Source organism: Schistocerca serialis, chromosome 11, assembly GCF_023864345.2.
Source record: "Schistocerca serialis cubense isolate TAMUIC-IGC-003099 chromosome 11, iqSchSeri2.2, whole genome shotgun sequence".
NCBI lineage: Eukaryota > Metazoa > Arthropoda > Insecta > Orthoptera > Acrididae > Schistocerca > Schistocerca serialis.
Genome location: NC_064648.1, coordinates 82,590,851 through 82,608,946, shown reverse-complemented (window position 1 = coordinate 82,608,946; position 18,096 = coordinate 82,590,851). Strand labels below are relative to the sequence as shown.

Sequence of the window (18,096 nt, the reverse complement as noted above, 5' to 3'; positions counted from 1 at the left end):
GTCCTTGAACATGTTTGAAACTTTTAGTATCACCGTCACCAAGGTAATTAACATATCACACTTTATCACACGCCTCAGAACGCTGGAATATACTGGCAACACCAGCCACTTCCATTCCTCCACTACTGCCACTATAGTTAGCTTTGCAATTATTTTCATGTGTACCTTTATATTTTTGTGGACATCTACAATACTTTGATATTACTGCTACATCTAAAACTTTCCCTGTATACATACTGGTGGCAGATACTACACCATGAAGAGGTGTGTGTCCCCGTTTATGCCAGGTACCATCGAACGCTGCAGTCAAATCTCTGTTACCATTATTTTCCATTACTGCCTCTTCCACGGCGTTCTTCATAGATTCTATACAGACATCTTCTACTTTAGACCCTATTAATTTATTATAGTCGCAAACTTGGTTGGGGGATTTGGAAGATTCATGATGCCACAGAAAATTGCACCTGCAGTAGCACCCTTACCAACTGAACGCAAGGAATAAACAAATCTAATGTTGTGTTCGTAGATTTTGCTACCATTTTCTTCAGTTGCAGTTACTGCAACACTGTTCCAAAAGTTGGTGATGTATGAACACCTATCACATTTCAGTTGTATTTCACTAGCACGTCCTACGTGCTTTATTATGGAGAGTTCCAGACCAACTTCACTACAATGAATACATCTTACACAGTTTGAAAAAATTCCTTTGAGAACTGACATATCAAATATTTCATTCACATCCGATTCGCCCATAAAACATTCATAGTTTTCACTCATTGAACCAAGCTTCCTCTGTGAAGTATTTTCTTTCCCACTTTGACTGCTATGGGCAGGTGTACTTGAGAGGTTAGGTTCACTCACTTGGTTATCGTCTTTATTGTTTACAGTAATAACACATACCTTTGGCTTTCCAACATTTCTCCTTCTCTTAAAAGCCTTCAGAGGATTTCTATTAACTTTACTTTTACTCATTATTATACTTCAACAAAACAGAGACTCAAGAAACAGAATTAATTACGAATATTTTCGAGATAACGACAGAGTAAATAAACATGAAACAATCGACAATCACACCAGCGATATATATTGAACCATCACAGGTTAGCCACAACACATACTTTATCTCACATCACTAAAATGTACCTGATGAACACGGACGTTAATAGTAACACCATTTGACAGCAGTTTAACAGCGCCACCGTGGGTCATGCCCATGTAGAACATTTCAAAAAAAAATTAAAAATAGTTGTAGTCTTCGGAATTGAATAAATTATATATCTATTAAAAGGTAATAGTCTGCAGATTCAGAAAACGAAAAAAGTAAAAATTGAACTTTTCATGATTTTGAGCCTTTCCGGAGCCCCTTAACCACGAAATTTCTAAATTTATGTATATATAATGGGCCATTCACAGTACAAGACACACCTCACAACAATGCCTACTATTTAATCTACCCAGAGTCGAAGAAGCTCCTTGATGTCCATAACGTAGTGGATCTCAAACTGTATGTACCTAGGAATGAATGAATGAATAAATGAAGAAATCATACCAGACTAAAAATGTATATTATGCTGTAGATGAAATAATGTATCTATCTTATGAAGCTACCATACTGTATTTAACTGTAATTTATGTTCTTATAAAAATGTTGTTACCTATGCAAAATTGCTGTTACTAACTTAGAAGTTTCAGATTCTAAAACCTGTTGTAAAATATGTGAAACCCTGTACTGAAAGGGCTACAAGAAAATGTTAAATTGAAAAGAAATGTGGAATGCCTTAAATACAGAATGGGCAGCATAGAAGACTTTCCAAAGTGGGGAAAAAAACTGTCTGTAATAGACTGCCAAAACCCAAAATGGGCAGCCAATTGATTAATGTGATATGTAATTTGTTAATGTTGTCAAATGCAGTGCAAGATGCTATTGCAGGTAGCAAAATAATTTTATTTTCGTATCTGTTAGTGTTGTATGTGGTTTGCTAGTTTTCAAAGAGGGACTGTGTTTCAAATAAAGGCAGTAAGAAAAGAATAGTAGGTTCAGTTTAAATATGTTTGTTTATGTAAATATCAAAGAAAGAACTACTATTATTAGAATCAGCATTGATAGTTTCCTCCTTTGTAAATTCAAAATCATGCTATAGGATGTGTTGCATGTACAATGTCAAATTGCTTGCGATATTTGTAGGGGGTATACTTTTATGTGTATACCTACATTTCTTGAATGCTTACAAAATGCTACTCAATATTCTTGGCAATACATATAAATTTTGCTTACAACTCAACTTACTGTTTCACAAAATGAGTCAGTTATGACAGGTGTACATAATTGAATAATGTTGCTTATGTCTTGTTTTGGTAATGAAGTGTATGAGCGTATAGTGTTTTAATGTGTTTTGTAATGTATTCTTTTCATGCTGAACTCTGGATGAAGTGATTATTATTTTCGACCGCTTGGTACCTTTAAGGTGTTATTGATGTTTGCCTAGCAGGAATCTTCAGTGAACCATGGGGCATATGTAACATCCATTTTTGACCTACTTTGTATTGATATTTCTATTTGTAGAGTTGCTTATGTAGAGTGCTGTATCTGACATATGTAGAGTGTTTTATGTGTCATGGAAATTCTTTGATAATGTATACATATTTCAGTTATGTGAACTTTTGGAACAAAGTTTAAATTAAGCTTGTTAATGTAAATAACTACTGGAATGATTATTACATAATGTACTGTAAATTACTTGATCCATAGTCAGGGAATGCAGGGTTGAATGTAAAAAATGTGGGGAATCCCTGCAGCTACAGAAGTAGCCTGGCGGAATCGAAAAGGTGTCGTTCACGCAAGCGGCAACTCGTCCCTTGCGACGGCTAAGGAGTCTGGCCTGAACACTGCTGTGGTTAATATCTCGCTAGCAGTAGCGGAACATTGTGGCTCATGTTCTTGCAGTTTTGAGGCAGAGGAGCCAAAAGCGTTATTTACGGACCTCAGATGCTGCATTTGGTGATACCATTATCATGGCATGGTTTTCGGCCCTGCAAAAATGTAATTCAGAAAATCTATAGCAGGGCGAGGCCAACAGTACTGCCATGACTACATCGCTGCCATGTTAACAGCCACTGCGAATCACACCACCAGTGCCACCAGTCTTCCACCAAATTGTTTATATTTGGCACTGTAAATGAACTAGGTATTTGTGAAATTTGGTTGATTTTAATAACAATCGTGCCGTTGCTAAAAGCTCTATATTACACCTGTGATTATCCCAAATCACAAACCTTGAGAATCCTATCCTAGTGAATTTAATTCCGAGTGTGCTAATTTATTTTGAAAAGACTATTGCAGCCGTAAAAATAGTTGTGATTGCTTTCCAATGTGTGGAGTTATTGTGTTTCAAGTTCAGTTTAATAATTTGAGAAATACACCACTTCCAGTGCATTTTTAAATCGATCTGCATTACTTTTCTTAAATTCTTTGTCTTACTTAAAAGCTGTCCAAAAATAGTAAAGTTGTTAGTTAAAAGAATAATAATACTGATTAGAAGTGTAAAAGATTATTAATTGTTGCATTTATGCACTTTGATCAGGATTACAAAGTTTTATTACTGTTCATTCCATGAGAAGGTGTTTGAACCTGAATTTAATGGTGTTGGCATTTGCCCAGCCAACTATATTTTGAGAAGGTTAAAAGACTACTTTTCAAAGCACATTTGTTATTTGAAGAGTTATAGTTTGTTGTGCTTCACTTAATGAATAATTATTGATGAGAATACTCACCATTTTCCATACACACTTGTGAAGATTTGTTAATGAGCATGGCTGTTCAAACCATGAAACCTTGAGGCCCTCAGGTACTAAACTAGTTAGTTAATGAAGCAAAGTAAAGGTCCCTCCACAGCCAATGTAGTTAGATTTGCATTCTGTTTAATTGCTTCAAACTGGGCTCAATAAAGAAATATTTACTGCATTAGCTACTTTAATGCAAGCTGGGTAACGTAAAGGTATAGAGACCGTGTACTAGCAATGATGTTATATGGTATGATAATAATAGACCTCCTGATTTAAATCAATCACTTCATGCTCTGCCCTGTTTAGTGTTGCTATTAGTATCATGTGTGTTGGTGACTGGTTCTATTAACTGCTGCATCTAGTTCATTCAAGGCAGGGCTTAATTTTTGAACTTGTAGGTGCCGTAAGGCGTCCCCTTCTACCACTCCCCCCACTGGCCACGGAGAGAGACTTGTGATAAGACTTACAATGAGAAATTCTTTCTTAGAAAATACAGTTCTGAAATTCAGGTTTTTAAACCATAATATCTTATAATCAAAAACATAACACCACAAGGTTCCACCATCTGCCGTGCCAGTGTCACTTTGCTCCATAGTTCTGCTTCACACGTATTGGCACCAAGTCATACTCACGACATGTTTTCAAATGCTGCCAGCCACAATGTTCAAACAGTTTTTTTGTAGCTGCTCTATGAACGTGTGTTAAGTATTTATCAACAAGGCATTTAGCAGTTAATGACTAAGAAATTCCTGCTCCATCGGGTCTAGTACAATTTTGATTTCCCACGTCTTCACGCAACGTTAATTCTGTGAGCATTTTGTACCATAGCAGCTGATCGTTGCGTCGTGCCCAAGTTGGTAACAATGCAAGATAAAGTTAAAACATTCCCCCCTCCCCCTTCATCACCCTGAGGCTGCCGTAATCTTCCTCCTCTCCTCCCCACATCATGTTACACTGCCATGGGGAAAGGCTATATGTAATGTTCTTCAGTCTGATTTTGTCATTTGAAACTTTCATGATAGTGAGTGAAAAAGAAATCACAAGTTTTATTTATACAGGTAATAAATAAATTCCCTTCTGAATGTAAAATGTAGCTAATAGATTAAAAAATATCTATGACTTAACTTTTGCACTTGTAAAATAATTAAGTAGTTCCTATGTTACTAGCCAAAGAGAAAGGTCTTTACCATTTAATTAACATGACACTCAACATGTAAAAATTGAACTGAAAAACCACTATTGTTCCCAGAATGAGATTGCCACTCTGCAGCAGAGTGTGCGCTAATATGAAACTTCCTGGCAGATTAAAACTGTGTGCCGGACTGAGACTTGAACTCGGGACCTTTGCCTTTTGTGGGCAAGTGTTCTTTATGTTATAATAATCAGGAAATGATAAACTTGTCATAGAGATGACAGATTTGTTCTTTTCCATAAGCCCCTAGTGTCTTAACTGAGAAACATATTTCATGAGTAGCCGCTGCAAACTGAATATTTATTTATTTAACCACAAACAATCAAAAGGGACCTGTTATTATAAATGTTAACACATTTGCTGCAGTCTGACCAAAAAACGTTTTACATGTAGAATACATCTTGTAGGAAAAGCAATCAACGCATTTGGCATTGAGAGAGAATTATTACAAAAATAAACATGCACTTATATTAAAATCAGCTTCACAGTGAAGTCTACCATTTCAGTCAAAGTCGCACTTATAACAATCATCCATCTTTGGCGAATATTTTACAAAAATGTCAAGAGTTCCATTATAGCTCTGTTAAAATTACTTTTTCATTTCCAATAACATACTGTGTATATAAAAAAATTGGTTTGTACATTAAACCATTATTTAAACAATTTTACTGCAGTGGGCTGCACGAAGATGTTATACTGTTTCAAGCAGCAGTTCATAACTTCAAGAATCCCACATCTCAGTAGATTTTTAGCTCGATTTGCCATTCAAAAATTAAACCGCTAATGACCAATAAACTGAATCGGTCGGATTGAGTATTGATCTGTTAACTCATTTATGATAAAATTACAAATGATTCCAAATCAACAATATCACATTAATAATAAATTGTACTGAGCATTAATTTTGAGATTACAGTTTTGTAGTTTTAAATATGAATTTAATTTCCCTTCACTCATAAAATAACAAGTCCTGTCAACATGCAGTATATATCTTTGACCTAAGGGTATACAACTTTGTTTAAATATTTCCCTTTAAATTTTATTACACTTTCAACATAGCGTATTAACTTAAAATGACAAACATCTGTTATCCTGACAAAAGTCAGTGGCATATGACCAGTCAGTTTATACAGAGTATACATTGTGTATTTATTGTTAAAAAGTACCTTTTTAGAACATATTATTAACTGAACTCATAGTTTTAACTAAGTTCATACTCAGTGGCTCAAATAAAGGAAGAAAAAGTAAGCACTGTGAAATTATTTCAAACACAATCAATGGAGATGGATTAAGAAAAACATTTCCGTAATACAGAATTATCCTCATTATACACTATCACTTCATGCTTTTGACTGTGTAGCAAGTGCAGAATGATATCCCTTCGCCATCCAAGACACCCGTTTTCATATCTAGCTACAGGTGGTCCCAGAAGTCTGATGCGTAATGAACTACAAACGGTGCTGATGTAGAGTGAAGATCTCAGTGGTGTCATAATTAAGTTCATTGCAGAAATGCCACGTTCACACTCTGCAATCGACACTGCAATGTTGTTTATTATTGATACAAAATTTTTGAACATTGGTGACTGTAGAAGAACAGTTGGCATTTCTCTGCTTAGTACTGGTTTCAGACCCCGTTTGTACTCCCTGAAGTCCTTCATTATTTCAGAGGGCTATTAATCTTAAATCTTTCACACATTCGAAAAATCTCATTTTCTCCGTAAGTGATCGATATGTTTTTAGGCCAGAATTTCAGGTGAATGGCCTTCATGTAATTCATAATATCATCGTAGCTTTCAGATGCAACCTTGATGACAAATTATTTGCCAAGCTGTGATAAAACTGTTTATCAGCAATCTTAGAAATATTTCTTCTTTGAGAAAGTTCAACACATTGAAAGTTCATACCGTATTTACTCGAATCTAAGCTGCACTAGAATCTAAGCTGCACCTGAAAAATGAGACTTGAAATAAAGGGGAAAAAAATCCCTGAATCTAAGCCGCACCTGAGATTTGAGACTTGAAATTCAAGGGGAGAGAAAAGTTTAAGGCCGCACCTCCAAACCGAAATAAAGTTGGTCCATTGTAATATGAGACACAATTTAGATCGTATGAATGACGATACAGCTACAGTAGTTTGGTTCGAGTTGTAAGCTTAGCAGTTAAGCTTTATCAGGTATTCATTGCCATGCGTCAGGCGATCCGTGCGTATTTATACGGGTACCCTTCCTTTTCCACGTGCTTCGTCTGGTTTGAATCGATTGCTTATTTTGCTTTGATCTGATAAGTGCCGTTTTCTTTGTTATAGGTGTTTACGTCACTCTAAGCTGAAAATGAATTACTGTATTGTGTCATGCATTGTTTGTCGCATTCTGAAAGTGCGTGTTTACACCCTGTCGCCGCTTGCGGCACGGCTTGCTTTTGTGCGCGCTACCACAGCTTTCAAAAAGGAGAGAGAGAGAGAGAGAGAGAGAGAGAGAGAGAGAGAGAGAGAGAGAGGAACATCTCATTAGTGAAACAATGGCAAGAGACTGCCAATTGTTGTTACATACAATGCTGCTTTCTTTGATAATGATCAACAAGAACCGAATTATAGACTGCGTATGATAGAACACATTCTGAACGAGAGTTGGGCAAAAAATTTTCTCCGTTTGAGAATCTTTGCGGCCGCTTCTTTAGTTCATCAAATTCTGCACAGAAATTAGTCATCTTAGATTTAAAAATCTAGTCAGTTGCCGTGCTTCATTTCTGACTATCACTATTAAGCATAAGAATAATACGAATATAAACATGACACAATATGTATATTCTTCCGCGTTTGCTGTTGTCTCACTCTAGTTTCGTAGTTTATTAGACAGACAGGATTTAAATGAGATAGCAGCAAACACAAAAGAATACATGGCAAAATGTTTATATTCGTATTATTCTTATGGTGAAGAGAATACTGCATGTGATTCACATTTCATCAGGTTCCTATTAGCTACCATCTCTTCTCACAGGTAGGAAAAAATTCAGAACGTAGAGTTGGCCATATTGACAAACATCTCAAACAGTCATGCCAGTCAAATTTTCGTAGTACACTGAAATTCTGCTACATTCGAAGATGAACAATACGGAATTTGTATTTACTTTATTGGATAATGTATGAAAATGCAGTGGTCGAAACTCGGGGTGGAGAAAAAAAGCTCGTCTTCCACCTCTTTTTTGTTAAATTTATTTATTGATGCAGAGGGTTTGGCGCCAGTATTTATCTTTGTGCCTACAAAGCATGCCTGTGTAGCGCTACATATATTCGACGGCAGAAGTTAGTTGTGGCAGCACCTGCCAACATTTTTCAGAATTTCCGCTTGCTTTGCACTCGATTCTAAGCCGCAGGTGGTTTTTTGCGTTACAGAAACCAGAAAAAAAGTGCGGCTTAGATTCGAGTAAATACGGTATTTTCCAGTGCAATGTTAGCTACATTTGCATGTTGTCCCATTGCATCAACCAGACTTTCAAACACTTTTAATAAAAGTGTAATGTCGTTGTGAGCTTGAACAAGGTTAACACTTTATCTTTGAAGCTGTAGGGATAGATCGGCCAACTCTTCTAAGGCATCAGACATTACAGCTAGGTTGGAGATGAAAGATGTAGATGAGAATGTATTAAAATGCCCTTTGTAAGTAGACCGTTGTTTTGAGTCTCTTTTCATGTCCTCTGATGCTTCCAAAAAATGACTGTACAGAGCCCTGCAATCTTTCCACACAGCTTTTACTGCCAATAAACTGGAGGCCACCCAACAAGTGTCAAACACATGACCAATTTTTAAATTTCTTGCTCCAAACCTTTAGCAGCAACTGCCAACTCACTGCTGTTTTTCAGAGAGCAGCTGAAGATATTTCTAACTTTACCCATGAATATTTTTAAGTGATTAATTCCCACCACTTCTTCTGTCGTGTTGTGCACGGTGAGTTCTGAACGATGATTCAAACAATGCCAGATGAATAAGTTTGGAAACATCAGCTTTGCAAGGTCAGACTTTTTTCCTAACTTGACAGATGCTCCATCGCAAGTCAAAGCGATTAAATGGTCTTTCAAAAACTCACAGCCTAGTCCTAGTGATTCTAACTGCTTTAAAAGTTCTCTCAAGATATCAGATGCTGTTGTGTCATTTAGCCCAAAAAGTGTCAAAGAAATTGTCATGGCGTTTTCCATTCCTTTTAACAATGTTCTGAACTATACAATCAAAGCTTTTTTGTGTGAAAGAGAAGTGGCTTTATCCAAAAGAAGTGAAAATTTGGAGTCGCTTTTTATTAAATTATTTATTAGATCTGTTGTCATCTGGTCAGAAATATGAATCACTATATTAGATCAAGCAACATTTGAACATAGTATTCGGCCCATATCCAAACCATTTTTAATTTGGAGATCAATTTCTGTCTCAAACTCATAAAACGGTCTATTTAACTTTGCTTGCTTATAAGGTGTCCAAAAACACGCTCAGTAACAACTTCTTGTTCCTTTACCTAGTGTGGATACACTTCTACAAACTTGGCCTTTTTTTTTAATAATTAACCATGGGTTTTTAGTTTTATAATCTGTACATTGTTCGACAGACCGACAATCTGGCTTTTCATCATCATTACAATTATCAATACTGTCTATAGATGTTTTGTCTGTATCCATTTCCACCAACTTATAGAAATTTTCATTTTGCTACAATGACGTAGGAGAAGGATCATCTGATTTTTTGTTTGCATCTTCTTCTCCAGCCACAGCTGACGTCATGGATTCTACATCTAAACTGTAGTTTTCATTGCTCTCACTAACTTTTTGTCTTTTAGATTTAAAGAAGTCACTAATTTTTGTAGAGAAATACGTAACTATTATACTCTCGTGTCCAATCACAGTCTCGCTGTGTAAATAAACACTATGAACAAACCGAAACAATGCTGTCGGTTCTGAGCAGAACAACAACTGAACTGCAAGCGATTGACCTACATAGAGCGACTGAATAATATCGTTGAACTTGAATTCCTAAAGTGCCTGTTGGATTGTCTGTTGGCTTCTCTGTGAGGCAGCGATGGCTAACAAGGTAAACTGATTCAAATTGAAAAAGTCGTAGACACGACCTGTCTGAATCGTGGACTACAAAGACTGAATTCACAAACAGACATACAGACAGGCGATTGTAACGTGAGAACCACTTATGGGATTTACATGTTTCTTTCTTTAACTCAGACATATTCATTTACTATCTATTAGTATATATTTCGCTACTTTAGGTACCACAAGAAATAAGCTGTGGCTATAGTTGTAAATCAAGTCGCAAAAAAGTGGGCTGCCTTCGTGCTCTCTTACAGTACGCTACATAAACTATTAGAGCAAAATCATTTGATTTTTTAATGAATTTTAGACCTCAAAAAGAACCACGAAAAGTCAGCAAGAGCATATGTTTGTCTTCCACAGTTGAGTCACACTCACACTTTTTCTGCTTTGTGGGTGCTGAAACAGGTAATTTCAGAAGACAAAAATCGTCATTATTTTTCAACCTTCATCTTTTATTTAGGTACATCTTTTTGAGCTCTACAGTTTGGCACTACGTAACGTGATGTAATTCTTATGGACTACGTAATGTATTTCAAGAGAGCATGATGGCGGAAAACATTTTTACTTCATATAGCTCATGACATTTAAATGGCTGAACAGACTTTCACAAATATATCTAAGAACCGTCCTGATTAAACCAGCTGTCAAGTAAAAAAATGGCTTTAAAATTGGAACTTTCGTTTGAGAACTATGTTGGGGCAGACAGACAGACAGACAGACTTATGGGTCAAACATATACATGTCCGTTCTGCATTGGGAGTTCAAATTTGCCTCCTGTGGGAGCTCCTCTCTACTGTATAGTGTCAACCACGTCATAACAAGGGTGGGAGCAGATAAAGACAAAGGTCAAGAGTGCCGTGGACAAAGGGACATATCAGCTCGAAAGACTGCCAACTTTTAGTCATTTTTGTTCCATACACACATTTGATTTTTAGCTGTGACATAAATTGCAACATGGAATGAAATGATTTCATGAAAGCAAATTATAAAGACATTCACATTCAAACACGGCTTGCATTATTTATTTCTCATTGACACACACGTGACGTTGCCTTGCTACTACATCGCTGAGGTTGTTGGCAGTTGTAAACAAAAGGCGATATGTACCAATCACAACTTTGGAATGATACTCCACTTATCTTACACACACACACACACACACACACACACACACACACACACACACAGTACCTCCTGCCCATCACATCACATTGGCAACCCATTGTCACGTTCACTTGTTCTGGTGCAGCGGAAAATTATAGTTACGTTTTGATTTAATACTATTTCAAATCTCCAGTGCTGTACTGTAAAAAAGGGAAAAAAGAGAGAATTAGAAGAAATGGAGTTTCTGGGAGGTGCCAGAACGTGTTCTGACCGAAATTAAGCCCTGATTCAAGGTACGTGTTGTTGTGAGGCATATGCTACTGTTTGCTATTTCATTGGCCATTTGTTTGACTTCCAAATTAGTACTACATTTATCTGCAAGGCTATGTTACTCTGTTGTAATGTGAACAGATATAAAGAAAGAGTTGTGTGTGTGTGTGTGTGTGTGTGTGTGTGTGTGTGTGTGTGTGTCAAGGAAAGTTAGGTTAGCCTTAGCACTGCCTTCTGCTTTATTACATTGTTTGACAAGAATTCCTGATTAGGCTGGTGACTAATTTTAATACATAACTAATATTTAATTAATAAGACTTGCTTTTGAGCTGGAGAACATCTGTTCCTCACTCAAATTTTTAGTGTTGTTATTTTTTCAATAAGTTCTATTCATGAGCTCTTTAGCTATTGCACTTATAGGTGCTTGGTTGCTTCTGTAGTGCCTGGATGGTGTTTCTCTGGCTGGGGTGTTTCGGAAACGAAGCCCAGTCTGTTTGTTCTGTTCCCATTAGGTTATCTCACAGTCACAACTTTCTCAAAAATTCCTCTGAGAGGTTTAATGTAATCACTGACTGCCATTTATGGTGGTCGGTGTTACCGTTACAAGCACTCCCTTTGGAGGAGCCCTCCTGCACCATTCCACCACATGTGGACAGCTGACTTGCTGCAAGGCTATGCCCTGTGTTCTGTGACATTTGTGCGGTTGCTTTGGTATCTCAGCATTTTCAGCTCTTAAGGAGGGAGGCAGAGCTTTAGCTGGTAAAGACATTTCCAGCTGGAGTACATCACAACCAGACACACACTCTGGAATCAGGTATTGAATTGTAAGGTGTATCCAGGAACAGATGTGCACTCAGATCACAATTCAGTTATGATAATGACTGAGCCAGATTGCTGGTCGATCATCAGCAATCGGCTTATCTTTGGTGTGCCCCGGGCATGAGCATCTTTGCGTTTTCGGCTGGGGCGCGCGGGACGGCGAAAGGCTGTCAGTTTGGGGCGGCCGGTGAGACTGGCGGAGTTGTGGCTCGGGCGTAAGCACATGTGTGATGTCTGTTACACTGGGGCTGTTTGTGAATAGTGAAACTCCTGCAGCGATTACTGGTTGCCTGGAAGGCATTTTGTATAAATTGTGCCAAGCCTCACAGTGAGAGGGGAGTGCGGAGTCGGTGTTGGCCTATATGTTTGTACAAATTGAGGTGCCTGTGTGAGAAGCACGGTGTGGGGCTGTTGGTTGCTTTGTCCTTCTGGGAAACACCGCAAGCAGATGATCGGTCGGAATGTGTACAGTTTGTGGTGAGCATAGTGTGAACAAGTTCTCGTGGGATGTGCTCCCAGCCTGACTCTTGGCCTATGTTATTTGTGGGCACCGACCCCTTGTCTGTTACTGCTTTCGGGTGCCCTGTAAGATTTCACAGCAAAACTGTGATTTTGGGGCATTCTGTGTTTCTGGCTCAGCCTCCGCCTAGAAAGGGGAAAGATTTGGAATTCCTTAATGCTGTAGTTTAAACATATAAAAAATTGTATTTTATTCCTGTTTAATGCCAGACAGATTCAAATTATTTTACCTGGTTATTTGCTTAACTCGCACTTCACGCATTGAATCAGCTGATTTTGAAATTGTTTTTTTGTTTATTCCCGTTTAATGTCAGACAGATTCAAATGTAACTTCATTTATGTATTTGAAATAAATGTGTTGGATTGACCTTAATGAATTATGTGCAATCGAAGTAAGGGATCCAGTCCTTCATAAGTGCTTAACAGTGGTGTGTGGTCCGGGTTGTGACCCCCGTGCTCGGACCAGTTCGTGAACTAAATTTTAAGAGAATTGTTATGAGAATTCAGTGTGTAAATTATAGGATACTGAAGTACACAGGAATGGAATGGGAATTTTAACTTCTTTGAGGCTCTAGACAATGCAATAATAAATGGCAATCACGTGAGTATTCACATTTGTCAGCGCAATCCACGAGACAGGAGTCATAACAACAGACTGCCAGAGAAACACCATCCAAGCACTACAGAAGCAACCAAGCGCCCCTTTAAGTGCAATAGCTAAACAGCTCATGAATAGAACTTATTGAAAAAATAACAACAACATGCAGAAGAATGGAAGAAAAAGGTGACAATCTGTTTGAGAAAACTGAATTTGGAGTAAAGGATCGAGGGACAGTGGAAGGGATGTTCAAGAAAAATCAAGAGATCTTTATTGGATTTGCAGATCTTTACATGACATTTGACAGCATGAAACAGTGAAAGTGCATGAAATTTTTTTAAAAGGTACATATAAGATATATGGAACAGCAGGTAACATAGAACATGTACAATAATCAACAAGAATTGGTATTCTGAATTAAAGATGGTTAAAGATAAGGATGCAGGAAATCTCCACAAATCTTCAAATGAACACTGAAGAATCATTGGTGGAACTGAAGAAACTTATAGCAATTTAGTTAAAACTGAAGGTGAAAAGGATTTCATTGATAAAATTCACTGGTGATATTTCTGTGTTCACTGAAAGTCAGGCAATCACCACAGTTGGTGAATGTAATGAACAGTTAAATGAGTGCCAAATCAGGATTAATGAATGGAAGAAAGAGGAAAGTATTGGGGTGTGGCAGAAATAACATTGGTGGCAAAGTTTACAGAATTAAGGACCACACAGTAGACCACTTTTAGGACTCTGGTACACGTGATGCTAATTTACACTGAGGTTCAAAGCATAGTAGTTATAAGGAGTAATGTAGCATGGAAAAACAGGAGATTCCTTGCAAAACAACGTTACTAATATCAAAGATAGGCCTTAATTTGTGTTAGACATACTTGAATGTATGCTTGGAGCACAGTACTGCATAAAAATTAATCATGGATTATGGAAAAAACAAGAGGGGAATCGGAGCATTCTAAATGCGGTGCTATTGAAGGGTGTTTAAACTAGGTCAACTCATAACAGAAGAACTATGGAACATCTCTACAGAATAGGTGAGGATAATGTGATATGTGGAAAACTGTGACAAGTACAAGGGTCAGCAGAGTAAGTTATATTTGAAGGCATCAGGGAATAACCGCTGTGGAACTAGAGGTTGTTGCTGAGGTTAAAAACTGTAGGGAAAGACAGAGATAGGAATGCATCTAATTGTGGACTCTGGGAGCTCATGGCACTGCAAATCTGCTGCTCAGACAGACAGACACATTGTCAACAGAAGGCACAGTTTCCCCTTTGCATGTCTGTGGTTACCGAGACTGGCTGTTACAGCAGACTTCAGTGAGGCAACCAAGGTGGTCCACACCATGGCAGGCTGAGGCTCTGCTGGCATTTGCTTCAGTTTGGTGATTGCCGAGTATACTTCTTGTTACTAACAGAAACTTTATAGCAAATTATTGGGTTCTTTCTCCTCTCTCATTCCTAACAAGCACCAAAAATGGTCTCATAAATGTCTGTGTATGAGTCTGACCTCTACTAGACCATTACAATACATCTAAAGTAATTGATATTTATCTCATCTGACAGTGTTACACATTCAGTGCACTCATAGTCTCCCCATCACAAAATTTTCTGGGCATGACATTGTCTGAATTATTGAAACTTCCTGGCAGATTGAAACTGTGTGCCGGACCGAGACTCGAACTCGGGACCTTCGCCTTTCGCGGGCAAGTGCTCTACCAAGTGAGCTACCCAAGCATGACTCTCATTCTGGAAACATCCTCCAGGCTGTGGCTAAGTCGTGTCTCCGCAATATCCTTTCTTTCAGGAGTGCTAGTTCTGCAAGGTTTGCAGGAGAGCTTCTGTAAAGTTTGGAGGGTAGGAGCCGAGGTACTGGCAAAAGTAAAGCTGTGAGGAAGGGGCTTGACTCTTGCTCGGGTAGCTCAGTTGGTAGAGCACTTGCCCACGAAAGGCAAAGGTCCCGAGTTCGAGTCTCTGTCCAGCAGACAGTTTTAATCTGCCAGGAGGTTTCATATCAGCGCACACTCCGCTGCAGAGTGAAAATCTCAGTCTGAATTATTGTTGGCATTGGTTTGCTGGTCTTGATGAATAAGACACTGAACTGTTGACAATAACTATTTTTCCTACCAACCTATTCTTAACTAACCTCTCTCCCATGATACTATTATCTAGTTGTGGGGATACCACCACTGATTGTATATTTTGATTTTATTCCCAGTTCACTTTGCTGACCCTCATTAAATCTAGACTGAGCATTTACACTTTACTTTTCAGTATTTATATCTTATCTACCATATAATGTGTGTGCTCGCGTGTGTGTGTGTGTGTGTGTGTGTGTGTGTGTGTGTGTGTGTGTGTGTGTGTGTGTGTGTGTGTGTGTGTGTGTGCGCGCACGCACATGTGCGCTCTGAGGGAACTCACCGCATTTGAGAGACAGTGGCCTCATCAGGTTGAGGAGTCGTGGACCGTGCAGCAGCAGGTGTCTGGCGAGGTGCGCTGGCAGAGGTGGTGGTGGCGGTGGTGGTGGTGGTTCTGGTTGTGGTTGTGGTTGTGGTGCTGGCGGTGCTGGTGGTCCTCAGCTCTGTAACGACTGGTGCACTGCACATACAGAGAGGCAGGGTGTGAGCTGGCTGGGCGTGTCCTCGTGGGGATGTGGAGGTGGCTCACTATGGCCAGCACTGCTGAGGGACCATCCACACAGGGGATGGGGCTCCAATCAATACAAATGAATTACCAGTAAGCTAATAACAATCAGTCTTACCATCCGAGCTTTCCACGGCAGTCGCTCAACCCTGTACAACAGGTAGTTCAAGTCTAAGTGCAGCCAGAAGGTACATACAACGCCCAATACTTGCCCATTACAGAATTACTGGACATATTAGCTCAGGTGCTATCGCCATCAAAACCATCCAAATGGCCTGAATTCCACTCCACCTAAATTGTATGATGATGATGAAGTCCCATATTCCTTGACAGAGTGTAGGGGAACGACGCATGCACCCACATAATGTTACTGTCTTGCAGTTCCTCTGATCTCTTTTCGATATGGACATTTCACTCTACAAAATGATTACTACAAGACCCCACTTGAAGCAACTGATTTGTAACACTGAGTCCACAATCAGACTAATATCACGATAAATTGAATATCGAAACCTGTTATAATTAGAAGGCAGCTTGTAAACACAAGTTTATTGCAATAAATGACTTTTTGGAAACTAAGTTTCAACTTGAAATTAAGTGACGAAAACATTTCTATTAAGACTACCATCCAGGATTCCAATTGAGCACCTATTGTCTCTGTTAACTAAGTACGAAAGATCTTAAATATCATTTCAGCCACAGGTAAGCATGTGTGTGTGGGTGCATGTTGAAATGTTGAAATGACTTGGCATTGTGTTTGATGATTCAAACCTAGCAACTAATAGGATTGTTAACTAAGTGCAATAATACATTACATATCCAAATATAGCAAAATGAGAATCTGAACTGTCAAGAAAAAGTATTTTGTTCCTTTACTGGGATCTGAATCCACCACCTCTCATTGTTTTCTAACCACAAATACATGTTAAACATCTGCTTAGTTTAGCTGTAGCAGTATGTGCCCATACATGAACTGGAAATAACCTAACGGAACATTCTGTGTGGGTTGGGAATCTATCCCTGCATGCTGCATGCACCATCGTTGTTGGCTGCACACAAGATGATTATTATCGAATTCTTTTTCGCCACTTGCTACGAGGTACGCGTTTTAACGTTTCAAGCAATCATTTAAAGTTTTGTGAGACAGACTTGAAATAGACACCAGCTGTCATAGTTGACAAGAGGCAATAGAAATCAAAATATCTTTTCTCCTCTGGTTTTATGTGCACGACACAATGAAAATCTTTGCGGACAACCATGAATACAATGGATGCTAATAACTATGGACATATCCGTAGGAAGAATTTCTTAACACAAAAGAGCTTCATCACACCAGATGTGTACTGTTACATTCTGAGGACTCACATTAGCCTTGGATTTTACGTTTTTTGTCAGGACCAAACATTTTTGTTTTATGAAAGTAAAGCCAAATAGTTCAAATGTCCACCCAACCATCCTGTTTTAAGTTTTCCTTTATTTTCTTAAACTAAGCAATGCAAATACTGTGACCTTTCCTTTGAAATGGCACTATTTCCATTCTAACATTTGAGAGCTGTAGATTCTACTTTGTCTCTAATGGTCTTGCAGTCGATGGGATGTTTGACACTTAATTACTTCTTTCTTTCTTCCTCAACATTTCCTATTGAATTAAAGTGCTGCATGGTGACTAATTGGTCACATTTCACGACATTTGGTAGTAGTCAATTGGGCCATACTGGTGAACCACCACATCACAACAAACCAAATGAAAATGAGAAAATTATTTCCTGACATAATTTCTTTGACACACTTTCCACATACACGCACAATAATACAACAAAACAAACACATTTCCAGAATACAAAAGGACTCACAAGCTGAAAACTTACAAACACACTCAACAAACACACACAATGGCAACACCACACAGAAAAGAACCAGATGGTACACCATAACCTACACACACACACACACACACACACACACACACACACACACACACACACACACACACACACACACACACAAACTAACACACATAAGCAGAGCCAAAATAAAAAAAAACCACACCATAACACACACACACACACACAC

At 38.4% G+C, this 18,096-nt stretch overlaps 1 protein-coding gene across 1 annotated transcript in view; it reads right to left on the bottom strand.

Annotated features, from left to right (window-relative positions):
- The window catches only part of LOC126426681 (ankyrin repeat domain-containing protein 1-like), a 115,300-nt gene that overhangs the window by 32,349 nt on the left and 64,855 nt on the right, over positions 1-18,096 (bottom strand). Inside the window, exon 3 of the mRNA XM_050088572.1 lies at positions 15,802-15,978. Coding sequence (XP_049944529.1) covers positions 15,802-15,978 — 177 coding nt within the window. The remainder of the gene's footprint in view (positions 1-15,801; positions 15,979-18,096) is intronic.